The 19,466-nt window shown below is 35.3% G+C and overlaps 1 protein-coding gene across 2 annotated transcripts; it reads left to right on the plus strand.

Moving 5' to 3' along the window:
• Positions 1-296: 296 nt before the first annotated feature.
• On the plus strand, positions 297-19,127 carry LOC113112459 (synaptotagmin-16-like). Of its 2 annotated transcripts, none has more exons than XM_026278051.1 (7): positions 297-519; positions 4,537-4,713; positions 10,335-10,547; positions 12,477-12,793; positions 14,405-14,845; positions 15,785-15,968; positions 17,305-19,127. In XM_026278051.1, exons 1-7 carry the CDS (start codon positions 507-509, stop codon positions 17,616-17,618), a joined length of 1,659 nt encoding a protein of 552 aa, XP_026133836.1. In that variant the 5' UTR covers positions 297-506; the 3' UTR covers positions 17,619-19,127. The 2 variants fall into 2 exon arrangements, with proteins under 2 accessions (XP_026133836.1, XP_026133835.1); XM_026278050.1 differs by lacking the exons at positions 297-519; positions 4,537-4,713 and adding exons at positions 6,029-6,153; positions 7,177-7,596.
• Positions 19,128-19,466: the final 339 nt, after the last annotated feature.

The following is a 19,466-nucleotide window of genomic DNA, read 5'->3' on the forward strand; positions in this document are numbered from 1 at the left end:
GTAAACTGATATTTGATGAAACTCTGTGGCACAATCGTTGGTCGTTGTCATTTATACACTATATGAAATTATTTTACTATTTGTGTGACTAATCAAAGTCTTACGTTGTAGTCAAATTTAATGATAAATTTTTTGCCTAAACTTTAAAATTTGAAAGTCCATCTGGGAAACGGGTACAACACATGGTAAAAACATACATGTTACTTAATTGAGCCTGGATGAAGGTTCTATTCTAGAGGACATTTCTGCAGAGTGTAGCGGGGCGCGCAGCGCGTGCTCGTCCAGATGCCCGCATGCCCGGGTACCCGTATGCAGTTGCGTACTCGCCCGCGAAAGCAGCATGTCTCGGTGGGCTTCTCCGCGGTCTCCAGCGGGTTTGTCGGGCACAGACGGTGCTGATACGTGCAGTAGGACCGGTCGCCAATCCTCTTTGATTCCCCTGTGCTTTACATGGAGATATCGATAGATATTGATCGATAGGGCGGGTGGTTCAGTGAAACGCGAACATGGCATCAGATAGTAAGTATCGCGTTGCTTTAAACGATTTTACGAAAAGAGTTGATTTCATTCCTGATCAAATATTTTCATACACGGTATCAGTTTGTTTATTAAAGCTCCTTGGCTGATTTTGCGGTAGTGCTCAACGATGAATTGTGCCAGCATCATTGTCATCATTCATATCATCTAGGCTTCTCTAGTCTACTGTACATTATAACAAATGACATGTCATTCAAACGATTATAAACACGACTGGAGAATTTCATGTGATATTTCATATAATCCACGTTCTTGCTTTTGTTAGTGTTATTGCTTTTGAAAGTAGTTTATTTTTTTATTATTATAGTTTTAAAGCACACATTATAATGGCTTAAAACATTTTGATCATGTTTATTCCAATACCTTTTTAAGAGTTTTTTTTTTTACAGATCTGTCCCCGTTATGTCATGACAATCAAAACATCATTTTAGAGAACAATTTATATTTTAAAATAGAAAAAATTGACAAAAAATTATTGAAGTTAATTTTATTTAATTCTTACAAGTTCAAAGGTAATAGCTAATTAACACATAATCAGAAATCACTTCAAAAAGCTTACACTAAATCCACTTTAAAGTTGTTCTATGTCCTGTTCTTTATTTAAAACAGAAGATGTCTTAAATATTTTAATACAGATGAAGCATAGTTCAGGATTGTCCAGTACCTTCAGCTAACTGACGAATCACAGTCAGTCTCAGATGGCAGATTTTGCAGATATATTACCTTCAGAAATGTTTGTTTGAAGGTCCTTCATTCTTCAAATCAACTTTGTTAGATCTCCAATGGGAAATGCAGAACCAAAGTACTTAAAATAGTTCAATTAATAAATCATTAAAGAGATCTATAATGTACTGGTTTATTTTGCAGGGAGATCTCGGGCACACATATAGGGATTTTTTTACAATGGGTATTTTCTCCAAACTAAAATTTCAATATTGTTATAATTTTATAATGGCTTCTCGTTAAACAATATTATAAAATATATAATTTTTATGTTTTGTAATTTTATACAATATATATAAGTTTCAGTTTCTATTTGTCAACACGAGTTTTATCATCTCTCTCTCTCTCACTTATAGACCATGTGCAACATGCTTCACTGTGAAATGATCTGCATAGTTAGTCCTAGACAATAATGGTGAAAATGTTAATAGAGTCTGTAGAAACATCTCAATCTGAGAAATATTTACTCTCAAAACATGAAGCATGAGATTTGGTCTCCCATATTCCATAACGGTGGAGTTCACTTATAATAAATTGGTTCTCTTTTTGATTTTTCCTCTGTAGTTGGAGACCTTATAAATATTTTAATAATTTATTTACCCTACTATTAATACATAGGACTTATTTTTTATGACCAGGATGAGATTGTAAATCTTTGCCTGAAATGTGCAAATTATTATTATTATTTTTTTATTATTATTATTATGGATTACTTCAATTTTATCTCTAATTGCAATAGTTCTATTTTAATCTCTAGATAGCTCAGATGAAAAAATGACCCACAAACTAAGTAGTCTAATCTTTAAGGAGAGACCAGATGAATAGAAAGTTCAGAATAACAGCATATATGTCAAATGTAAAATATTTTTTAACATTGTGGCTTTATGTTTAGACTAGTGGACTTTGAGAAAGTTTTCAGCCGTCAGGAAAGGTGTTCGTGCCTGACAGGAAGCTTACTGAAAAATTGAGAGAGATGACACATCCCGTACCAATTAACTAAAGCCAAGCCCTGTAACTTTCAAAGGCTTTGTTAAGCTCAACATTAAAAGTTTTTCTTGACGAACATTAATTTTTCCTTTTTCCATATCTAATCAGCTACTAGATGTGGAATGTGTGCGCTTATGTCTACTATATTGTCTTAATGTAATGTCTATTAATTACATATATAAATTAAAACACTTAAAATCTAGCTATTTAACTTGAGGATTTTCAAGTTATTGTTCCTTGTTCTAAGAAGTTTTATGATGTAGTTCGTACAAATGACCAGTAGATAGAGATGTTTTACTATTTTCAGGCAGCAAGAACTTCATGGCGTTTTTCGTTTTAGAGTTCTTCTCTTTCCATCTCCCCATATTTTGATTTGTCATTTATTAAAACAAGCAATGTTCGATTCACTTCTCTCTCATTGTCAGAAAAAAGGTACAAAGCTGTCACTGTGGTAGTACCTTGAAGTGCAAAATCTCCTAAAAGGAAAGGAAATGACTTGAGGTGATGGGTGGTGTGTTAAAATGTCATATTAGTACTTTAAAAATACATGAAGGATATCACAGCAGTGACAGGTTTGTACAATTAAATTTTTTTCTGAGAGTGTTGTGTGTATATGAGTTTAATAGACGTAACTTTTTTGGATTATAGTAATTAAGAATGGTATAGTGATGTTAAATAATATTTAGAGCTCGTCTGAACTCTGTGTACTCAAGAACAGAAAATCCATGGCAAGATGAAACGTGTTTATGTGAACGAAGCCATGCTCAAAATCACTTCTCACAGAATGCTTGAGTTGTTTCCAAGGAAACCATCCTGGTCATGCAGTACACAGGTCCATGTGGGTGTGTGAATGTGTGTTTCTGTGCTTACAAGGTCAGTGTGTTCTTGCTTGCACATGTAGAAGAGTGCAGAAAGCATGACCAAGTGTTTGGAGATGAAATTCACAGCAACAGAACATGTAATCTCTCTTGAATCTTAAAAAAATAGTTCACCCAAAAACACAAATTCTGTGTTCAAAATCATTTCACTCACTCTCGTGTCGTTCCAAACTTGTATGACTGACTTTCTTCTTAAAAACATGAAAGATGATGTTCGGCAGAAGTATAGTCACGAGATTTTTTTCTCATTCTTGTTTTTATAACCATATGCTTATGTTTTTCACACTCATTTGCGTAAGTGGTAGTTGTTCATCGCAGCAATAACTGTGACTGCATTTGGCTTGTGTGTGTGTGTGTGGGTGCAGATTAGATGGTTCAGAAAAACAGTGTTAAGCTTTAGCTTTTCATTCAACACACACATGTAAACACTCTCAAACACACACTCAGGAGTACCTGCCCTCCCAGACTCTGTGAAAGATTCACTCTTATGTAACTTAATGGTCTATTGTACACTTGAAGTGTTCACTTCAAAGCACCTTCGATGAATAATTGTGTTGAATATAAGGCCATGATTTCTCTGTCGGATGCAGGGATGTTCTCCACCAGGCAGAGATCAGTCTACAGTATAGTCAACACATTCCCTTTTAATGAAAAAATTGCAAATGTGAGCAACATGACTAATTGAACTGGTACATAAATAGACTGGCATTTGCAAATACATTTAGTTATGAACTCTTTTCTGTTGCAGCACACGTTTTGAGCAATGCTGTAATAATTTGCATTAAATTACCATTTTAGATCACTTTTACATCCCTTTTTAAGTAGGTAATCCAACCTAGGAAGACATCTGTGTTCTTAGACTTTGTGTATACTTTGTTTAAATTAATTTAATAATACATCAATTATTTTAGCAGCATATATATATATGTATGTATGTATGTATAGAGAGAGAGAGAGAGAGAGAGAGAGAGAGAGATGGTTTAAAATAACTTTAATGTGTTAACTGGAAATTTAATCTGGGAGTCACATGTGTGCCGAACAGTATTTGGTTTCATCCGCATGTATCACAGATCAACTGTGATCCATTTAACCCCTAATATCTGACAGATCTAAGAAATCTTTAATTTACTTATTTAACATGAAATCGTCAAATTGCTACTCCATATCAATCGCATAAAATGAAAATACTGAATAATAAGAACTATCATTAAATGCAATAAATAACAGAGTTTCATATACACATTTTTCCCAGAACATTCTTGCAACCCGGTAGCAATTCTTTCACGGCCCGCTAGTGTTTGGGGACCTCTGCTTTAAAGGACAGAAACGACATTAATACAGTATAAAAATTAAACTTCTATACTTAAATGCTTCTGATCAATTTGTATCTGTGTGTCTGTTCCCTCACCAGTCACTCCGGAGGCGGTGGGCTTCCTGTCAGTGGTGGGCATCTTTGTCATCTTGCTGGCCATACTCTTCCTTTTCATCAGTAAGAAGCTTTGTTTCGCTCATGTCGGTGGACTGCCATGCCTCGAGCAGTACAGCCGGCGCAAACGTAGAGACCGTTCTGGGATTCACCAGGGACTCGGTGAGTATTATTGTTCAGAAAAACTTTTTTCTATTTAGGAAAAGGTAAACTTAATTATTAAAATATTTTCTCATATCCAGAATGAATATAATAATAGTCTGTTTGATTACCATTGGCAGACAGGTGGAGTGTTTGGGATCCAGTGACCTGGATTAAATGCACTGAATCACACACATCTTTGTGTGCTCTGTGGGTTGTCGCTATCTCTACTCATTCCTGGCAAACACGTATACACACACTCACCTATGAGTAAACCTTGCACCTTTTGGTTATACACACACATTACACAGTCAGTATATCAGCTGGGTGTTGGAGGAAGTTCTGTTGTGGAATTTCAATGCAGCTCCTTTAGTAAACATTTACTCTGTCAGTCTTAGGTGGTGTCCTAAGTCTACTAGCTAGATAAACGCCATGCGTCAGGCGCTGCTGAACTTATTCGACTGAAGGTTTGCTGTATGTGATAGTTTATGAGATGCAGGGGCTCTAAATGGAGTAACTGGTTGTTTTTTTGAGGAGGCCATGCTGGTAAGTGTTTTTACTAGGGATGAGTAATATAGTGGTACCATAATGGTTGTTGGCTGATATTTGAGATTTTTTACATTTTCGCAATTGGATATTTAACAGTACATGATAACTTTTACAGTTAGATTTACCTTTGTCGTCATCTAACACGTACTTAAAGTTTATCTTTGAAAAGACTAATAATCTAATAGCACCGCTAAATCTTTGTTTGTTAGATCGATCTTTGGCAAATCTCAAAGTGAATATCCATTTTGATACCATTTTGATACCATGCATTATAATGTTGTGACACCTAAATTACTTGTAGCTTTTAAAATGAATTATTTTGAATGAATTAATTATGTCAGATAGCTGAAGTAGGGCTGGTCGATATAGGTCGATATCATATCAAAAATATGATCACAATATATATATTTTTCATATCATTCAATATCGATATATATCACGATGTTCTTTTACCATTAATGGGGAAGGAAATACTTTCCACATGTTTGGTAGACAAAATAAAAATAAAAAATTGCCTAATGAAATTAATATAAAATGTATTTGCTTTATTTATTTAGCACCTTTCAAACACCCAAGGACACTTTATATAAGATAAATAACAGATAGTATACAACATATAAACAGCAGACAGAGGTGAAATAATATGCAATACAAAAGCATTGAACAGAAAATTTAGGCAAGCAATTCATTAAGAAACATTGTAAATGGGTGAGTTTTAAGAGCAGCTTTAAAGGTCTTGAGTGAAGAGATAACCCCGAGATCTTGTGGTAGTTTATTCCAGAGTTTGGCAGTGGAAATGCAAAAAATCATACCACCCACACTAGATGGCCGGAATTTGGATTCTGCAAGCAAATTTTCAGGGCTCGATCTCAAAGTACGAGCAGGGAGATAGGGGAGAATTATTTCAGAAAGGTAAGAAGGACTCTTAAACTGAATATGATAAGTGACAGGGAGCCAATGTAATTGCTGTAAAACCGGAGTGATGTGGGCAGATCTTTGGGTAAATGTAAGAACACGAGTAGATGAATTTTGGGTAAGCTGCAAGCGATTTAAGAACTTTGTTGCTTAGGCCATAAAACAAGTAATCTTGATGAAACGTAAAAAGCACAATTTAAATTTAAAGATTGGTTATAGGCAGACAATATTAAGAAGGTGAAAAACATAGGATTTGACAAGCGAGTTGAAGTGGGATTCAAAACGTAGACAAGAATGAAACATTATACCAAGATTGTGCATAGTGGAAGATGGATGGACTATAACTCTGTCAATGTCAATGGAGTAGTCAGGTTGGGAGGAGACAAGGGATCTAGGGCCAACTAACACAATTATTTTTTTTTTTCAGTATTTAACTTTAAGAAATCTTGGGCCATCCATACTTTGAGATCATATTTTGATTATTAAGATTTAGCAGACTATAAAATAGTGATATATTTATGTCATAATTTCTTCAAGTTAAACCAGACTTTTATTTTGATGGGTTGTCATGAAGTTTTACTTTTCTTACTTTTTCATATTTTTAATAAAGTGTTTTGTTTTTTTCATAAATGAAATGGTGTAAAGCTAGTGAAGTGACTCATGTTCATATTTAGAAACGCAGACATTGAATAAACAGTGTGCATCATGTGTGTTTGAGTTTGTGTACACGCAAAACATCGCAGGATTTGCTGACTGGCTGAGTTTATTTCTTCTGTGTGATTAATGTGTTAGATTAATCCATGTAAAAAATGTCCAGAGCTTATCATCGTTATCAACATCAAATTTATGGCAATCTTGATATGATATCATATATCTCCCAGCACTAATCTGAGGCAGTTAACTTTTGATTGAAGTGTATGTTTCATGTCAATCTGCTTTGCAAATTATGGTTGTTAGTTGCATTATAGTGTAAAGTAAATATGTTTTGTTTAAGTTCTGTTGATTTTGTTTTTAAAACAGTAACCGCATGAAGGAATTCAATGGGTCTTCTGTGCATCTGAAAATAGACCTTCTTTTGAGCTGTTGGGGAAAACATTTTGAAATCTTATGGAATGGCAGACATTCCTCAGTCAGGTATCCCAGCATTCACTTCATGGATCGCAGAGATTTCAGATGCTTTTTCCAATGGCTTTCGCCGCCTCAGCCTAAACCGCGTTGTTGACTCTGGGGTGTCAGTGAAAGATGAGAGTTCAGAGGTGGTGCAGAACTTGATGGATGTTCATGGATCTGGAGTGGATCCACAGGAGAATCTGGCGCTCCGAGATCAGGGCAGTAGGTTTGAATATGCCCTCTCGGTCGAACGTCTGACTTCCATCAGAGAAGAGACAGATGAGCTGGAGAGCAGGAGAAGTCTGCTGGCTTCACGGTGCTCTGATGCTGGTAAGATGTGGGTTAGTAGTTGTTCAAATGAATTGGTTCATCTTCTTGGTCCTTTTTGGTTGAGACTGCTGTCCGTTCATTTAGTTTAGACATCACTGGTGGTTCTGTCCTTCTCTAAAACTTGTTGCATGTTTGCTGTGTAACTTTTTGTTACCTCTGTGAAAATAGTGACTGTTGGCTTCATAATTGTAGTGTTAGTTAAGGTCCTCATTTTTTTCTTCTCCTTGCTACAGTAACTTTTAAAGCAGCCATGGCCATTTGTACTTAAAATGTGCATCCAGTGTCAGACAGTTATTTTAGCTGTACAAAAATAGTCGTTTATGCTATTTAATATTGCAACCTGGTATTTGTTATCAAATTATTATTAGTTATCATTGTAGTCATAAATACACTGGTTTAGCACAAATAACTTGCTGCTCACTGCACTCTACAAATGATTTCCCTATAGCAGCTAATGAATTGGAATTCTCGCACATTCGGTTTAGCTTTAGCTTTCAGATTATTTTAAATCCTTCATACTATATTTCCATTATTTGCAAAAGTTTCTGAGAAATTCTGTTGTTTGGAAAGATACTAAACACAGATACACAGACACTCATATGCAGGGTTTAACACGCAGCCTCGTGTGTATGTGTGCGTTTCTCTATGAATATTTAAGATAATCAGTAAACTGAGAACGCCCTCTCAAAATAAATAGGAGAGTCGTTAAATTTACACATGAATACGCTATGCTCACATACACACGTTCACTCACACACACACAAACACACACACACATTTACAACATTCAGTCATACACAGTCACAATATACTCACCTAAGATACTCTTAACATGCCTGTTAAAGGAATAGTTCACTCAAAAATGAAAATTATGTCAACCCTGAATGAATAGCTGTTTATGATTTTCTATTTTCTTTGGAAAATGAAAAAAGACATTTTAAAGCATGTTGGTAACCAAACAGTTGGTGGTCCCCATTGACTTCCCTAGTATGAATAATATTACTATGGAAGTCAGTGGGGACCAGCAAATATTATTTACAATATCTTCATGTTTTCAGCAGAACAATGAAATTCATACAGGTTTGGAACAGTTCGAGGGTGAGTAAATGATGACAGAAGTAATATTTTTGGGTGAACTATACCTTTAAGGTCTTAGAGATGGATATACACACTATACACTACATACACACACATTTCAAAAAAGAAAGTTAGCCAGTAAATGTTTGTAAATAATTTACTATTTCTATATGGTGTTTGATAGAAATCTGCCTGGATGGCTGAGCTGGAAAGGTTCTGAAATTCACATTACAATGAAAAATTGAATTAAAATTAAATCAAGATATAGGCATGTCTGTCACCTACTGTAGTAAATTAACGGTTCATATTGTTGTTGTTTTTAATTCTGATCCCTCTTTAAATCAAAACTTTTTAAAATGTTAGCATTTTGAAGAAATATTAAATGCTTTTAATCTTTTGAATATAAATTATTATTACAATTTCTAAATAAACTGATCTGATGTCTATTGTTCAATCATATTTATTCATAATATAGTAAGTTTTCATTCAAAATGTTAAAATATATATTAATGTATGTAGAAATTAAAATTAACCACTGAAATGTAATGGTTTTAAAGAATGTTTTCTCTGACTCAGAGAGTTAAACCTGGTTCATCTTATGTTCCAAACAAAATGTCCATGAGTTGGACCCTATAAGGGCATTTGTTTTGAAGAGTTCTTTGCAGCGGTTATTTGTGAGCTGTTCTGTTTGGAATGGCACAGCTGCTATGATTGTTCTACTTTCAGTTTCCCTGCGTAGAGATCATTTCTGTCATATGGAACGCACTCAGTGTGTACATTTGAAGAAAAACAATTCACCATGAGGGACTGGTAGCCATGGCAACCTCCATACATAGCCACTTGGTCTAATTTGATGTCTGTAAGTGAATGATGTGGTGAAATGAATGGAAGTACAACTATAATGGATGACAGAGAGAGGAAAAAAGAGGCCCAAAGACACTAATTGGCCACTCTCTTGTGTTTGATAATATGGTAGACATGCCTGTCTACACAGACTACATTATAATTCAAAATCCCTTCATGTCTGAGTCAACTAATGACAACGTCCAATGTCTTTCTATCTCACCTGATGGATTATGAAAAAAGGTTATTGTGGTCAGAGTGTCCTGCATCAGAATGAAGTCAAAGTGTTTTTATTTTTTTTATTATTATTATTAATATTGGTTCTTGTTAAGGCAGTTATCGCAATATAATTGTGTTTAATTGTATTGTGCAAGGATGCATTAAATTGATCAAAGGTGAAAAGACTTTTACAATGTTAAAAAATATATATTTATATTTCAAATAAATATGCTTTTCTTTTGATTTTTTTTTTTAAACCTGAAAAAAGTATCAAAGTTTAAATCATAATAATTTACATTTTAAAATATATGCTAATAGAAAACAGTTATCTTAAATTGACTTTATTACAGTTATTACTCTATTTTTCAAACTTTTGAATGTTGGTTAGAGATTGTTACACACACATGAATGATTCCTCAAATTGTGTGACTTGTTGAGATGAGATGTTCTTTCAGTTTTCTGAGCAGTCAGACTTGATTAATTTAATAAAATGGGCAAATATTCCCATAGACTTGCATTGAACAAAGAACCGGAGCTATTTCTAGGTATCAGAATGTCTTAAAGAAGGACTTTTTTTGTCCCCATCTGTGTGTGTGCAGTGAATAGTTCCGGTGATGATGGTGAGATTTCCAGCTTATCAAACAGCGATGAGGAGTTAGCAAAGCAGTTTGAGATCACTGTTTCCCGCTCACAAAGCTTCCGTTCGGGGGTTATGGAGCTCCACACCCAGAATGCACCAGGCCAACATCAAAAATTTAAACAGTTGGTGTCTGACCAGGAAGAAGGAAGCACAGATCCATCTGACTGTGAAGGTACACACCCACATTCTCTTTGACATTTATATATAAACATGCATAGCGTAGTTAAGCTTTACTGACATACATGTCACATATATGTCAAGCACACTGAATATTTCACTACACTTTGAAGCAGCTCCTTGCTGATCAATTGAGCTCAGAGCCATGGTTTAAAAAGAAAGACTGTACTTTAATTAATTTAATTCATTAAGGTCATTCAGTTATTTCAAAAGCATTTCTACTTGAAGGGTTTGTGAGGGTGTTTTCATTGTGTGAGTGTGGATGATTGTGAATAAAATATTGTCTACGATTTTGTCATCAGAATAATGCAAAAAAGTAAAAAATAAAAAAGCCTTTCAAAAAAAATCTGACTTTGGCTGACTGTTATTGATCTTTTTTTAACATAAAAAATTAAAATTATCTAAAACACTGTCAATAAAAATCTAATTAATTAACTTTATGGTAAACCAGTGTTGATATTTTTAACTAAAAGTATTAAAAATCATTAAAGTACTTTAAATAAAGGTGTAATAAAACAAAATAAATATTATATGGAAAACTTCAAAAGAAAGTTTTATTTATTTAGCCCTGCAGACTGACTGAATTAAGCTGAATTACTAAAACTACTAAACTACTACTAATTAAAACAATAAAAAAGGAATTAAAGTGACAAAAACACAGAACTAAAACTAAATAAAAGAATTAAACCTTTAACTAAATTTATAATGACTAAAATAAAACTGGTAAGCCAAAAAAAAATCTGATACTGTGCTGACTAGTGGTTTGTGGAGTCCTTTTACTTTGATAATATCTTTTTTTATAGGAATGATATTTAACAAATGAGATGTATTTAATATTTTCTTGTTTCCTCTTAGAGAGCAGTACGATTACATAGAGATTGATTGCTTAGATTGATTCTGTTTTGAGAGTTCTAAGACGACCCAGGAATGAGAACCAATGAATTTTCAAAACATTCAATCTGATAATGTTAAATAAAAATGCATATTAATTATTAGAACACTGACTTTATTGCCTCAGGCTAAATGCTAAAGCTAACCAATGTTCCAGGAGATGCAATACGCCTTTTATAAATATTTATAAATGTGCTGCTTGTCACGCACTATTAATTCCCCTAATGCTCTGTACATCGCAATTAGACATAGCTCCACTAAAACAGCTTCCAGTTGGTTGCTTATGTCAAAATGTTCTTGTTGTATCGAGTTATAATTCTCATAATGTTCATCACAGCATCAGTTGCCATGGAAAAGCGTCTTTTCGGTTGCTGTGGTAACAAAGTAACTGGCCCTTTCTGCAGTTAATTGGTCACTGCTGCTGAGTAGAACAGTTCGTACCCTGAAAGAGATTTCATTCAGTGAAATTCATAGAGTCACGTAGGACATGCACTTAAAGCCGTAAATTACAATCATTGTCATCTGCTCCGGAGAGCCTGATTGGTCAAGGGAGCCTGTCCTGCAATTATGACATCTGTCAGAGTGTCTGTAAAATTTCATTTGTTAAACATTCAGGGAAAGTGTGTGTGTGTGTGTGTGAGAGAGAGAGAGAGCTGTTAATCTTGTCTTCATTTCTCTATTCAAAATCTACTACTTAATTGTTCTTTCTAAATAACATCATCTGTTTATTTGAATTACTCAATGGAATAAAAAATTGACAAATGAGATCTCTATAATCGCTCAGTTGTTTCTCATAAACTGCAGTGAGATTAAATGGAGACTTTTGCTTCTTAGATTGTTCCCCTGACATCGATCTCCTTTAGTGTTTCAGCAGAGATCTTAAAGATGTCTCAAACTGTGATCAGAATTGCCAAGAAGTCAGCAATCAAAACACTGTTTCTATTTTTATTTATGCCGAGGGATTTTAGGAGAAACATCTGAATTGTTCTGAGCAACAATCATATAAACTAATTCTTTCATTTTTTTCATGTAGAAGCTGAGAGAAACAGTGTGCAGAGTTTTCAGGATCCCCTCTCATCTAGGCGACGTGTAAGGTCTGAGCCGAGAGACCCGCTGTCACAGAGTCCTCTTTCTGAGGACCGGGCGCTCACTGACCCCCTCTCTCTGATGGCAGAGCAGATATCTGTGGGCTCCCAGGACACAGGGGACGGTCTGGAAGCTCTACCCAGGGATGAGCGCAGTCGTCTGGGCAGTGTGGGGCGGCAGACTCCACAAAGGAGTCTGGCAGTCGACAATCATGGTTACGACAACAGTGTGGCTACGGATAGTACACCCACATGGAGTCCTGAGGTGTGTGTGCTTGTGTGCAGAAGAGCCAGATCTTTCCTTATCATTCTATAGACGGTTTCAACGGCATCAACATAAACAAACGTTAATGCGCGTGAGCGCTTTTGTGGACCTAACTTAACTTCCGATAGACTCCAAATAGAATCAATAACAACAGCCAAGTCCCTCTAGAGTAGATATTTTTTGATAACAAACAAAATGTGTTTTCTGTGTGGATCAGGCGGACTTAATGAAAATGCTAATTCATTATTTGCCAGCAGGAGATGTTTTAAAGCACATACATAAAGCGCGAGAAATAGAGGTTTCCCCAGTAACAGCTGTAAACAAAGCAGAGCTGGTACGCTCACACGCTGCTTTATCAGGCATATAACATGCAAATCTTCTTTCAGAAATACAGCGATATAAAAACACCCATGCCTCGTTTTGATATTTAAACATAAATGTAAGGAATTATTATTAAACGTGCAGTACGTTACGTAATGTTACGTTACTCATGTTTATTTAACAAAGCCTTTTTGAAAATCGATCAGTTTTAAAATTGTGGCGAATCTCCAAAAATAAATAAATGTATGGGAAACACATCCCGCAGCACAGCCACCTGAGCCCAACTTCAGTCTACTCATCACCTTGGCTTTAACTGCGTTTGTAGATGGCACGCAGCCAGACCGATATACACAACACAGACCGGAAGTTAACTTAGGTCCAGGCGCATGCGCCCGATGAAACCGTCTATAAAGACTACGTTTAAAATTTGTGGTCAGTAAGAATTGTCTTTTAAAGATATTAATACTTTTATTTAGCAGGGATGATCAAAAGTGACATTTACAAGGTTACAACAAATTTCTCTTTCAAACAAATGCTTCTTGAACTTTACCTTCATCAAATAACCCTGAAAAATATTTCCAAAAAAAATAGATAAAGTTAAGCAGTTAAACTGTTTACATAACTGTTTGATAGCACAAAATGTTTCTTGAACACCAAATCAGCATATTAAAATGATTTCTGAAGGATCATGTGACATTGAAGACTGAAGTAATGGCTTCTACATTTTAAAACAAAACAAAATTAAAACCGAAAACAGTTATGTTGAAATAATATTTAGCAGTATTAAGGTTTTTGCTGTATTTTGATCATCCAAATGCAGCCTTGTTAAGTATTAGTGGTTTCTTTCAAAGACATTAATACATTTTGATGACCTCCCCTTTATGAATCAAAACGTATAATTCAAAAATGTAGAATTTTATGAAATGATAGATAGATTTATTGAAGTTTTAGTACATTTTAACTGTTGTGTATTATTACTATTATGTATTACACCATGTTTTATCTTTTCCGATCTTAATTAGATCATCTAAATTTCTCTCCACATCTCAAAGTTTTATGAGAACTAAATTTTAATGAATATTAATGAGTCGTCTGTGCTCTATGGCACTCATAGCTGTTGCTAATGGAAACACCTTGTGTTTATGTATATGTTTTGCACCATAAAATCATCCTCATTCATTTGAAGAGACATGGGGAGGTTGTGTGTGAACGTGTGTTTAGGTCTGTATGTTTACATTCAGTGAGTGTTTGTGTTTACATATGCAAATGAGGATTTCCTTTCTCTATCAGCATGAACAATCTCCATCCCACCCTCTGAGCACTTCTCCTCGTGGGCATATCTCAAAATGTGGTGACCTCACACTTGCCCTCGACTACCGGGCTGAATCCCACAGGCTCCTGGTCACAGTGATAATGGCCCAAGGCATTCCAGACAAGGCACGGAGCGGCATGGACTCCTGGCTGGTGCACGTGGTGCTGTTACCTGGGAAACGACAGCGGCACAAGACGGCCGTACAGAAAGGCTCCATGCCCAGGTTTGAGGAGACATTCCGGTTCTCACATCTAGAACTGGGGGACCTGGGTTCCTCTGCACTCCGGTTCCGCCTGTATGCACTGGGGAAGATGAACAAGGAGAGGATGATGGGAGAGGCCATGTACAGGCTGAGCAGACTGACTCAAATAGGGCGCTTCCAGATCACGCTGGTGCTGGAGCCACGTAGTAATCTCAAGGTGTGTGTGTGTGCTTTGCTTTGCTTTGCTTTGATAGTATTCCTAGTTTGTTTGTTCTTTTGTAAAGTGTCATGGCTCAGCAGTTAGGATTTGGCCCCAACTACAAAAATTTTTTTTAACAGTGCATAAAGTCATTTCCTAGATTACATTAACTTGCAGAATTAATAACAAAATGAAATGTAGCACAGAAAGCAAAATACTTAGGTTTGCAAAGCAGAAAAGCACATTTTTCAATTCAATAGAGATAATGAAACACTGGCTCAGAACTGTGTAATGCGGAAAATGATTTTACAAAGTTGTAATGGAAAATTATTGGAGTATGTTTTTCTATATAAAAAATGTAGCCTTTATTTAAGTTACTTGTTACTTGCCATTTTTTTCAAAAAAAAAAAATAGATCTAATTATTATTATTACCTATTTTATAGTTTTTCTGAATATTTGTGAAATTAACTAGCAGTTTTGCTGTGAAAATTATTATTATTATTAATTTTTTTCTTCATTTTTTTAAGTATACACTGTCCTTATATTAAAGGCTCAAGTGGACAGATACATTTTGATACTTTTGGATAGACACTTTTATGTGCAAACAGCTTCTGAATTTTTTTTTATGAATGTTTAACTTTACAAATCGACTTTTCTCCACCTAAAGACTCTTCAGAATAAAAAATGCTGGAAGTTTTCTGAGGTTACCACCATATTTGTTCGCAAAGATTATTATGTACATCTGTAAAGTTGTAGATATGAAAAAGGGATTACATTTTTAAAAGGCACAATGAAAATACAAATAATTTCACAAATAATTATAAAGAAATGGCAAGTAGCATATTGAGTAATTATATTAAAATTTTGAAGTAGGAAGACTGAAATAGTACAGTGTCCATATGTTGAAAAATTAGGTGGAATTATAGTTTATGTACAAATGCTGTCCCTCCCTGCAGACAGTAGACTCCCCGGTGTCTTTGGGTGCTCAGAGTGACAGTGCTTCCTCCACTCATTCTGTTTCTCACGGTGGAAACCCAGAACTACTGCTGGGTTTATCATATAACGCCACCACAGGACGACTGTCTGTGGAGATCATTAAAGGCAGCCATTTCCGTAACTTCACACTCAACAGACCTCCAGGTAAACACACCATCCCACTCACACTAACATAGGCTCACAAACACATTCATAGGCATCATTAGAACATCAGGATTGACTCTTGAGCAAATAACCTTTTGTAAAGCCATCTGACATTGATTTAGACGTAAATGAGTCGTCTGAAATAGATCATTTCTACACAAACAAGCTGCTATTACAGACATTTGTACTAGCACATTCTGAACGTGTCATCCTCACAAGTTGTGTTGTGGGTCAAACATTAGGCTTTTAGAGTTCATGCTGTTCGTATGACTCGTAATCTGTCACAGTCACATCTCACAATGATGCTTCTCTGTGAATGGAGTTACAGGGCATTTAATCGATCACAGAACCCCAGATCTTTTTCTCACACCTCTTGCATCAAGTCGATGAGTCACTGCTGAAGTAAACCATACACACACACACACATACTGTGATATAATGCTGTCACAGTTTTGTGCTTTCTTCAAAAATAAAAACAATATTTGTTACTGTACTTATATACTCTACCTTTAGTTTTTTATATGATTTTTGTATGTCTCTTAAATGAATAGTTAATTCCTAATAGAAAATGTAGTCATCCTCAGGCCATCCAAGTGTCCAAACAGCTGATAAAAACATCACAGTTTTCCACAAGTAATCTACACGATTCTACTTGAAGCCATTGCTTCTGGTTAAAATATGAGCTGCTTCGTCTGATCCAGAAGAGAAATATGCAAAGATCAAGTCCAAAGAGTCCAAAACAATTCTAAAAAAAAAAAAATACCTTGGTGGATTTTGATGTGAGAGGTCAACAGGGCATGAACCTTTTTACTGTAGGAAGCATTATTATAGATTATGGACTGTATTTTAGCCAGAAGCTATGGTTTAAAGTTAAAACACAGTCATAGATTTGTTTCCTACAGAAGCACAACTTTTCTCTTCACAAGATTTTAATTGTTGGACAGGAGTCGAATGGATTACTTGTGGATTATTGTGATGATGTAATCAGATGTTTGGACTCTCATTCTGACGGCACCCAATTGTGAGAAGTGATGTCATGCTAAATTTCTCTAAATCTGTTCCTATGAAGAAACAAATTCATCTACATCTGATCCTTCATAAATCATTTCAATATGCTGATTTGGTGCTCAAGAAACATTTCTTACTTTCAGCAATGAAAATAGTTGTGCTTTTTAATGTAAATCAAATTCACAAATGAGAATTATCCAATAACAAAAAAAATTTGATCACAGGGCTAAAATGGAATAAATGTAAAATGGAATTAAAAAAAAATGTAATGTTCTAGATTAAGTAAATATATTGAGGTGAGATTTAGTGACCTGTGTTTCTCTTTCAGATACATTTGGCAAGCTCACTTTGTTAAACTCCATGGGACAAGAGATTTCCCACTGTAAGACGTCCATCCGTCGCAGTCAGCCGAATCCTGTCTTCAAGGAGACGTTTGTCTTCCAGGTCGCGCTGTTCCAACTCTCAGATGTCACATTAATGGTCTCCATTTACAATCGGCGGAACATAAAACGCAAGGAGATGATTGGCTGGGTGGCTCTGGGCCAGAACAGCAGTGGTGAGGAAGAGCTTCTTCACTGGCAGGATATGAAGGAGAGTGGAAACCAGCAAGTCTGCCGCTGGCACACACTACTTGAAGCTTAGAGGAGAGATAGAAGTCTAATCATTCATAACTACTTCATCCAGCTGGGTTCTCCTTTGGGAAGGAGGTGAAAGCCAAGACCAAAATGCACACAAAAACAGAAATGAACAAGCACTTTTAACAGTTTCAAAGAAAGATAATAATGCAACTGTGAAAATCTTTGAAGCACACACAAACACAAAGAAACACCCACACACCACTTTTCTTTCTCCCTGAGAGTACTTGATATAGTCTCTTATCTGGTAACCCGGAAATGACTTCATGGCGTAATATACTGACTACTCTCTTCAACTCCAGCAGCAACCAATCAAAACGTATTATTGCCAAAGCCACGGTGATTGTCGCCTAGTGATTTCATGAATGGAGGATTGATTTGAAATGATAATGTCTTTCTTCAGACACCAGTAGCAGTTTTGGCGAGACCAAATGTTAAACTGTTGAACACGTGCACTTTCAATCATGCTCTCTCACTGGTGAGAGTAAAGCTGTTTCTTTTTGTTACATTTGACATCTTTTTATTTTATTTTACGTCAAAATATGACTTTATGACTTCAAATATGCCATATTTGACCTAAAAAATATATTTCTGTCATTATTTACTCACCCTCATAATGTTCCATTATGAATTGTTTTGATTCTACTAAGGAAAACTAACGTTTTTAAACTCTTTTCAGAAATTTCATTGATTGGGGACTGGTGCTGTTCAGGCTTAAAAAATACTAATTTTATTCATTGAAAATCTAGACATGCAGTTTTGTTCTACTGGGCATGTTTACAAGTGAATCTGATTAGCGAATGAATCCTTTTACTCAATTTAGTTCAATGATACATTTATCAACAATGGTATGAATGATTCATTTGAAGAGATTTATCTGGTTCACAAATTCATTTGAATCAGTTCCTCGAAGATCTGATCACAAATGCTTAACAGACCACTGGAGATTATTATTGCATACATTTCAGCCTGTTCCTCTCACAGAGCTATTCTATGGCTTGGAGTATAGTGTCCAAGTCAAATGTATTAGTTTTTATAATGCTTGTGAATCCATCTTGAAGCTTAAAAGCTCCAGTTCCCTTTTTGTTTCAAAATTCTTGGAAAGAGACCAATCCTACATACTAAAACTCAGAGCACAGACACTTATGCATGTTCAAGAAAATCTTCAGACAAACTTAACTCTGTCCTTATTAAATTAAAACCCAAACTATTTTCTAATGCATGCCTGTAATGCTTTATGCATATATAAAGTGCCTGATCTGATCAAACCTTTATGGAGCTTTTATTTATAGCCTGTGTTATTGGATATAAGCATGAAAAACTCCGGAGCATTACAAATGCATGGACCACGGTGTTTTAAAAATCAGTAGTGCCTGTTTTGCATGCATTCAAATACAAAGTGTTTTTTTGGAGATAAATGCATATATTTTGGCTATTATTAAAGACATCCCTAATACACTACTTTTGTGCTTTGTTATGATTCGGAACATCAATAAATCTTTATTTTGTAACACTGATTTTGCATTAATCTTAGTGTATCACAACTGTGAAAATGGGTGATACTGGCAGAAGAAAATGTTGCTTCAACTGACAGTAACCAACCATATGATCATAATCTGTTGATCAGGCTGTTTGGATCAGACTGACATAATATCTGAAACCGTTTGCCAGAAGAGTGAGGGTATTCATTTTCCAATCAGGTAATGTTTGCATACAGGAGTGGAAAAATAATTTATGCTCGAATGAGATAAATAAGCATAGAGACGGGAGGTTAAAAGATCATTTAAGAGTTTAAAATGTTTAAAACCTTTATGACATACCATATACTATATAAGTATGTTCTGTATATGGTATG

Source organism: Carassius auratus, chromosome 13 (genome assembly GCF_003368295.1).
Source record: "Carassius auratus strain Wakin chromosome 13, ASM336829v1, whole genome shotgun sequence".
NCBI classification, from domain to species: Eukaryota; Metazoa; Chordata; class Actinopteri; order Cypriniformes; family Cyprinidae; genus Carassius; species Carassius auratus.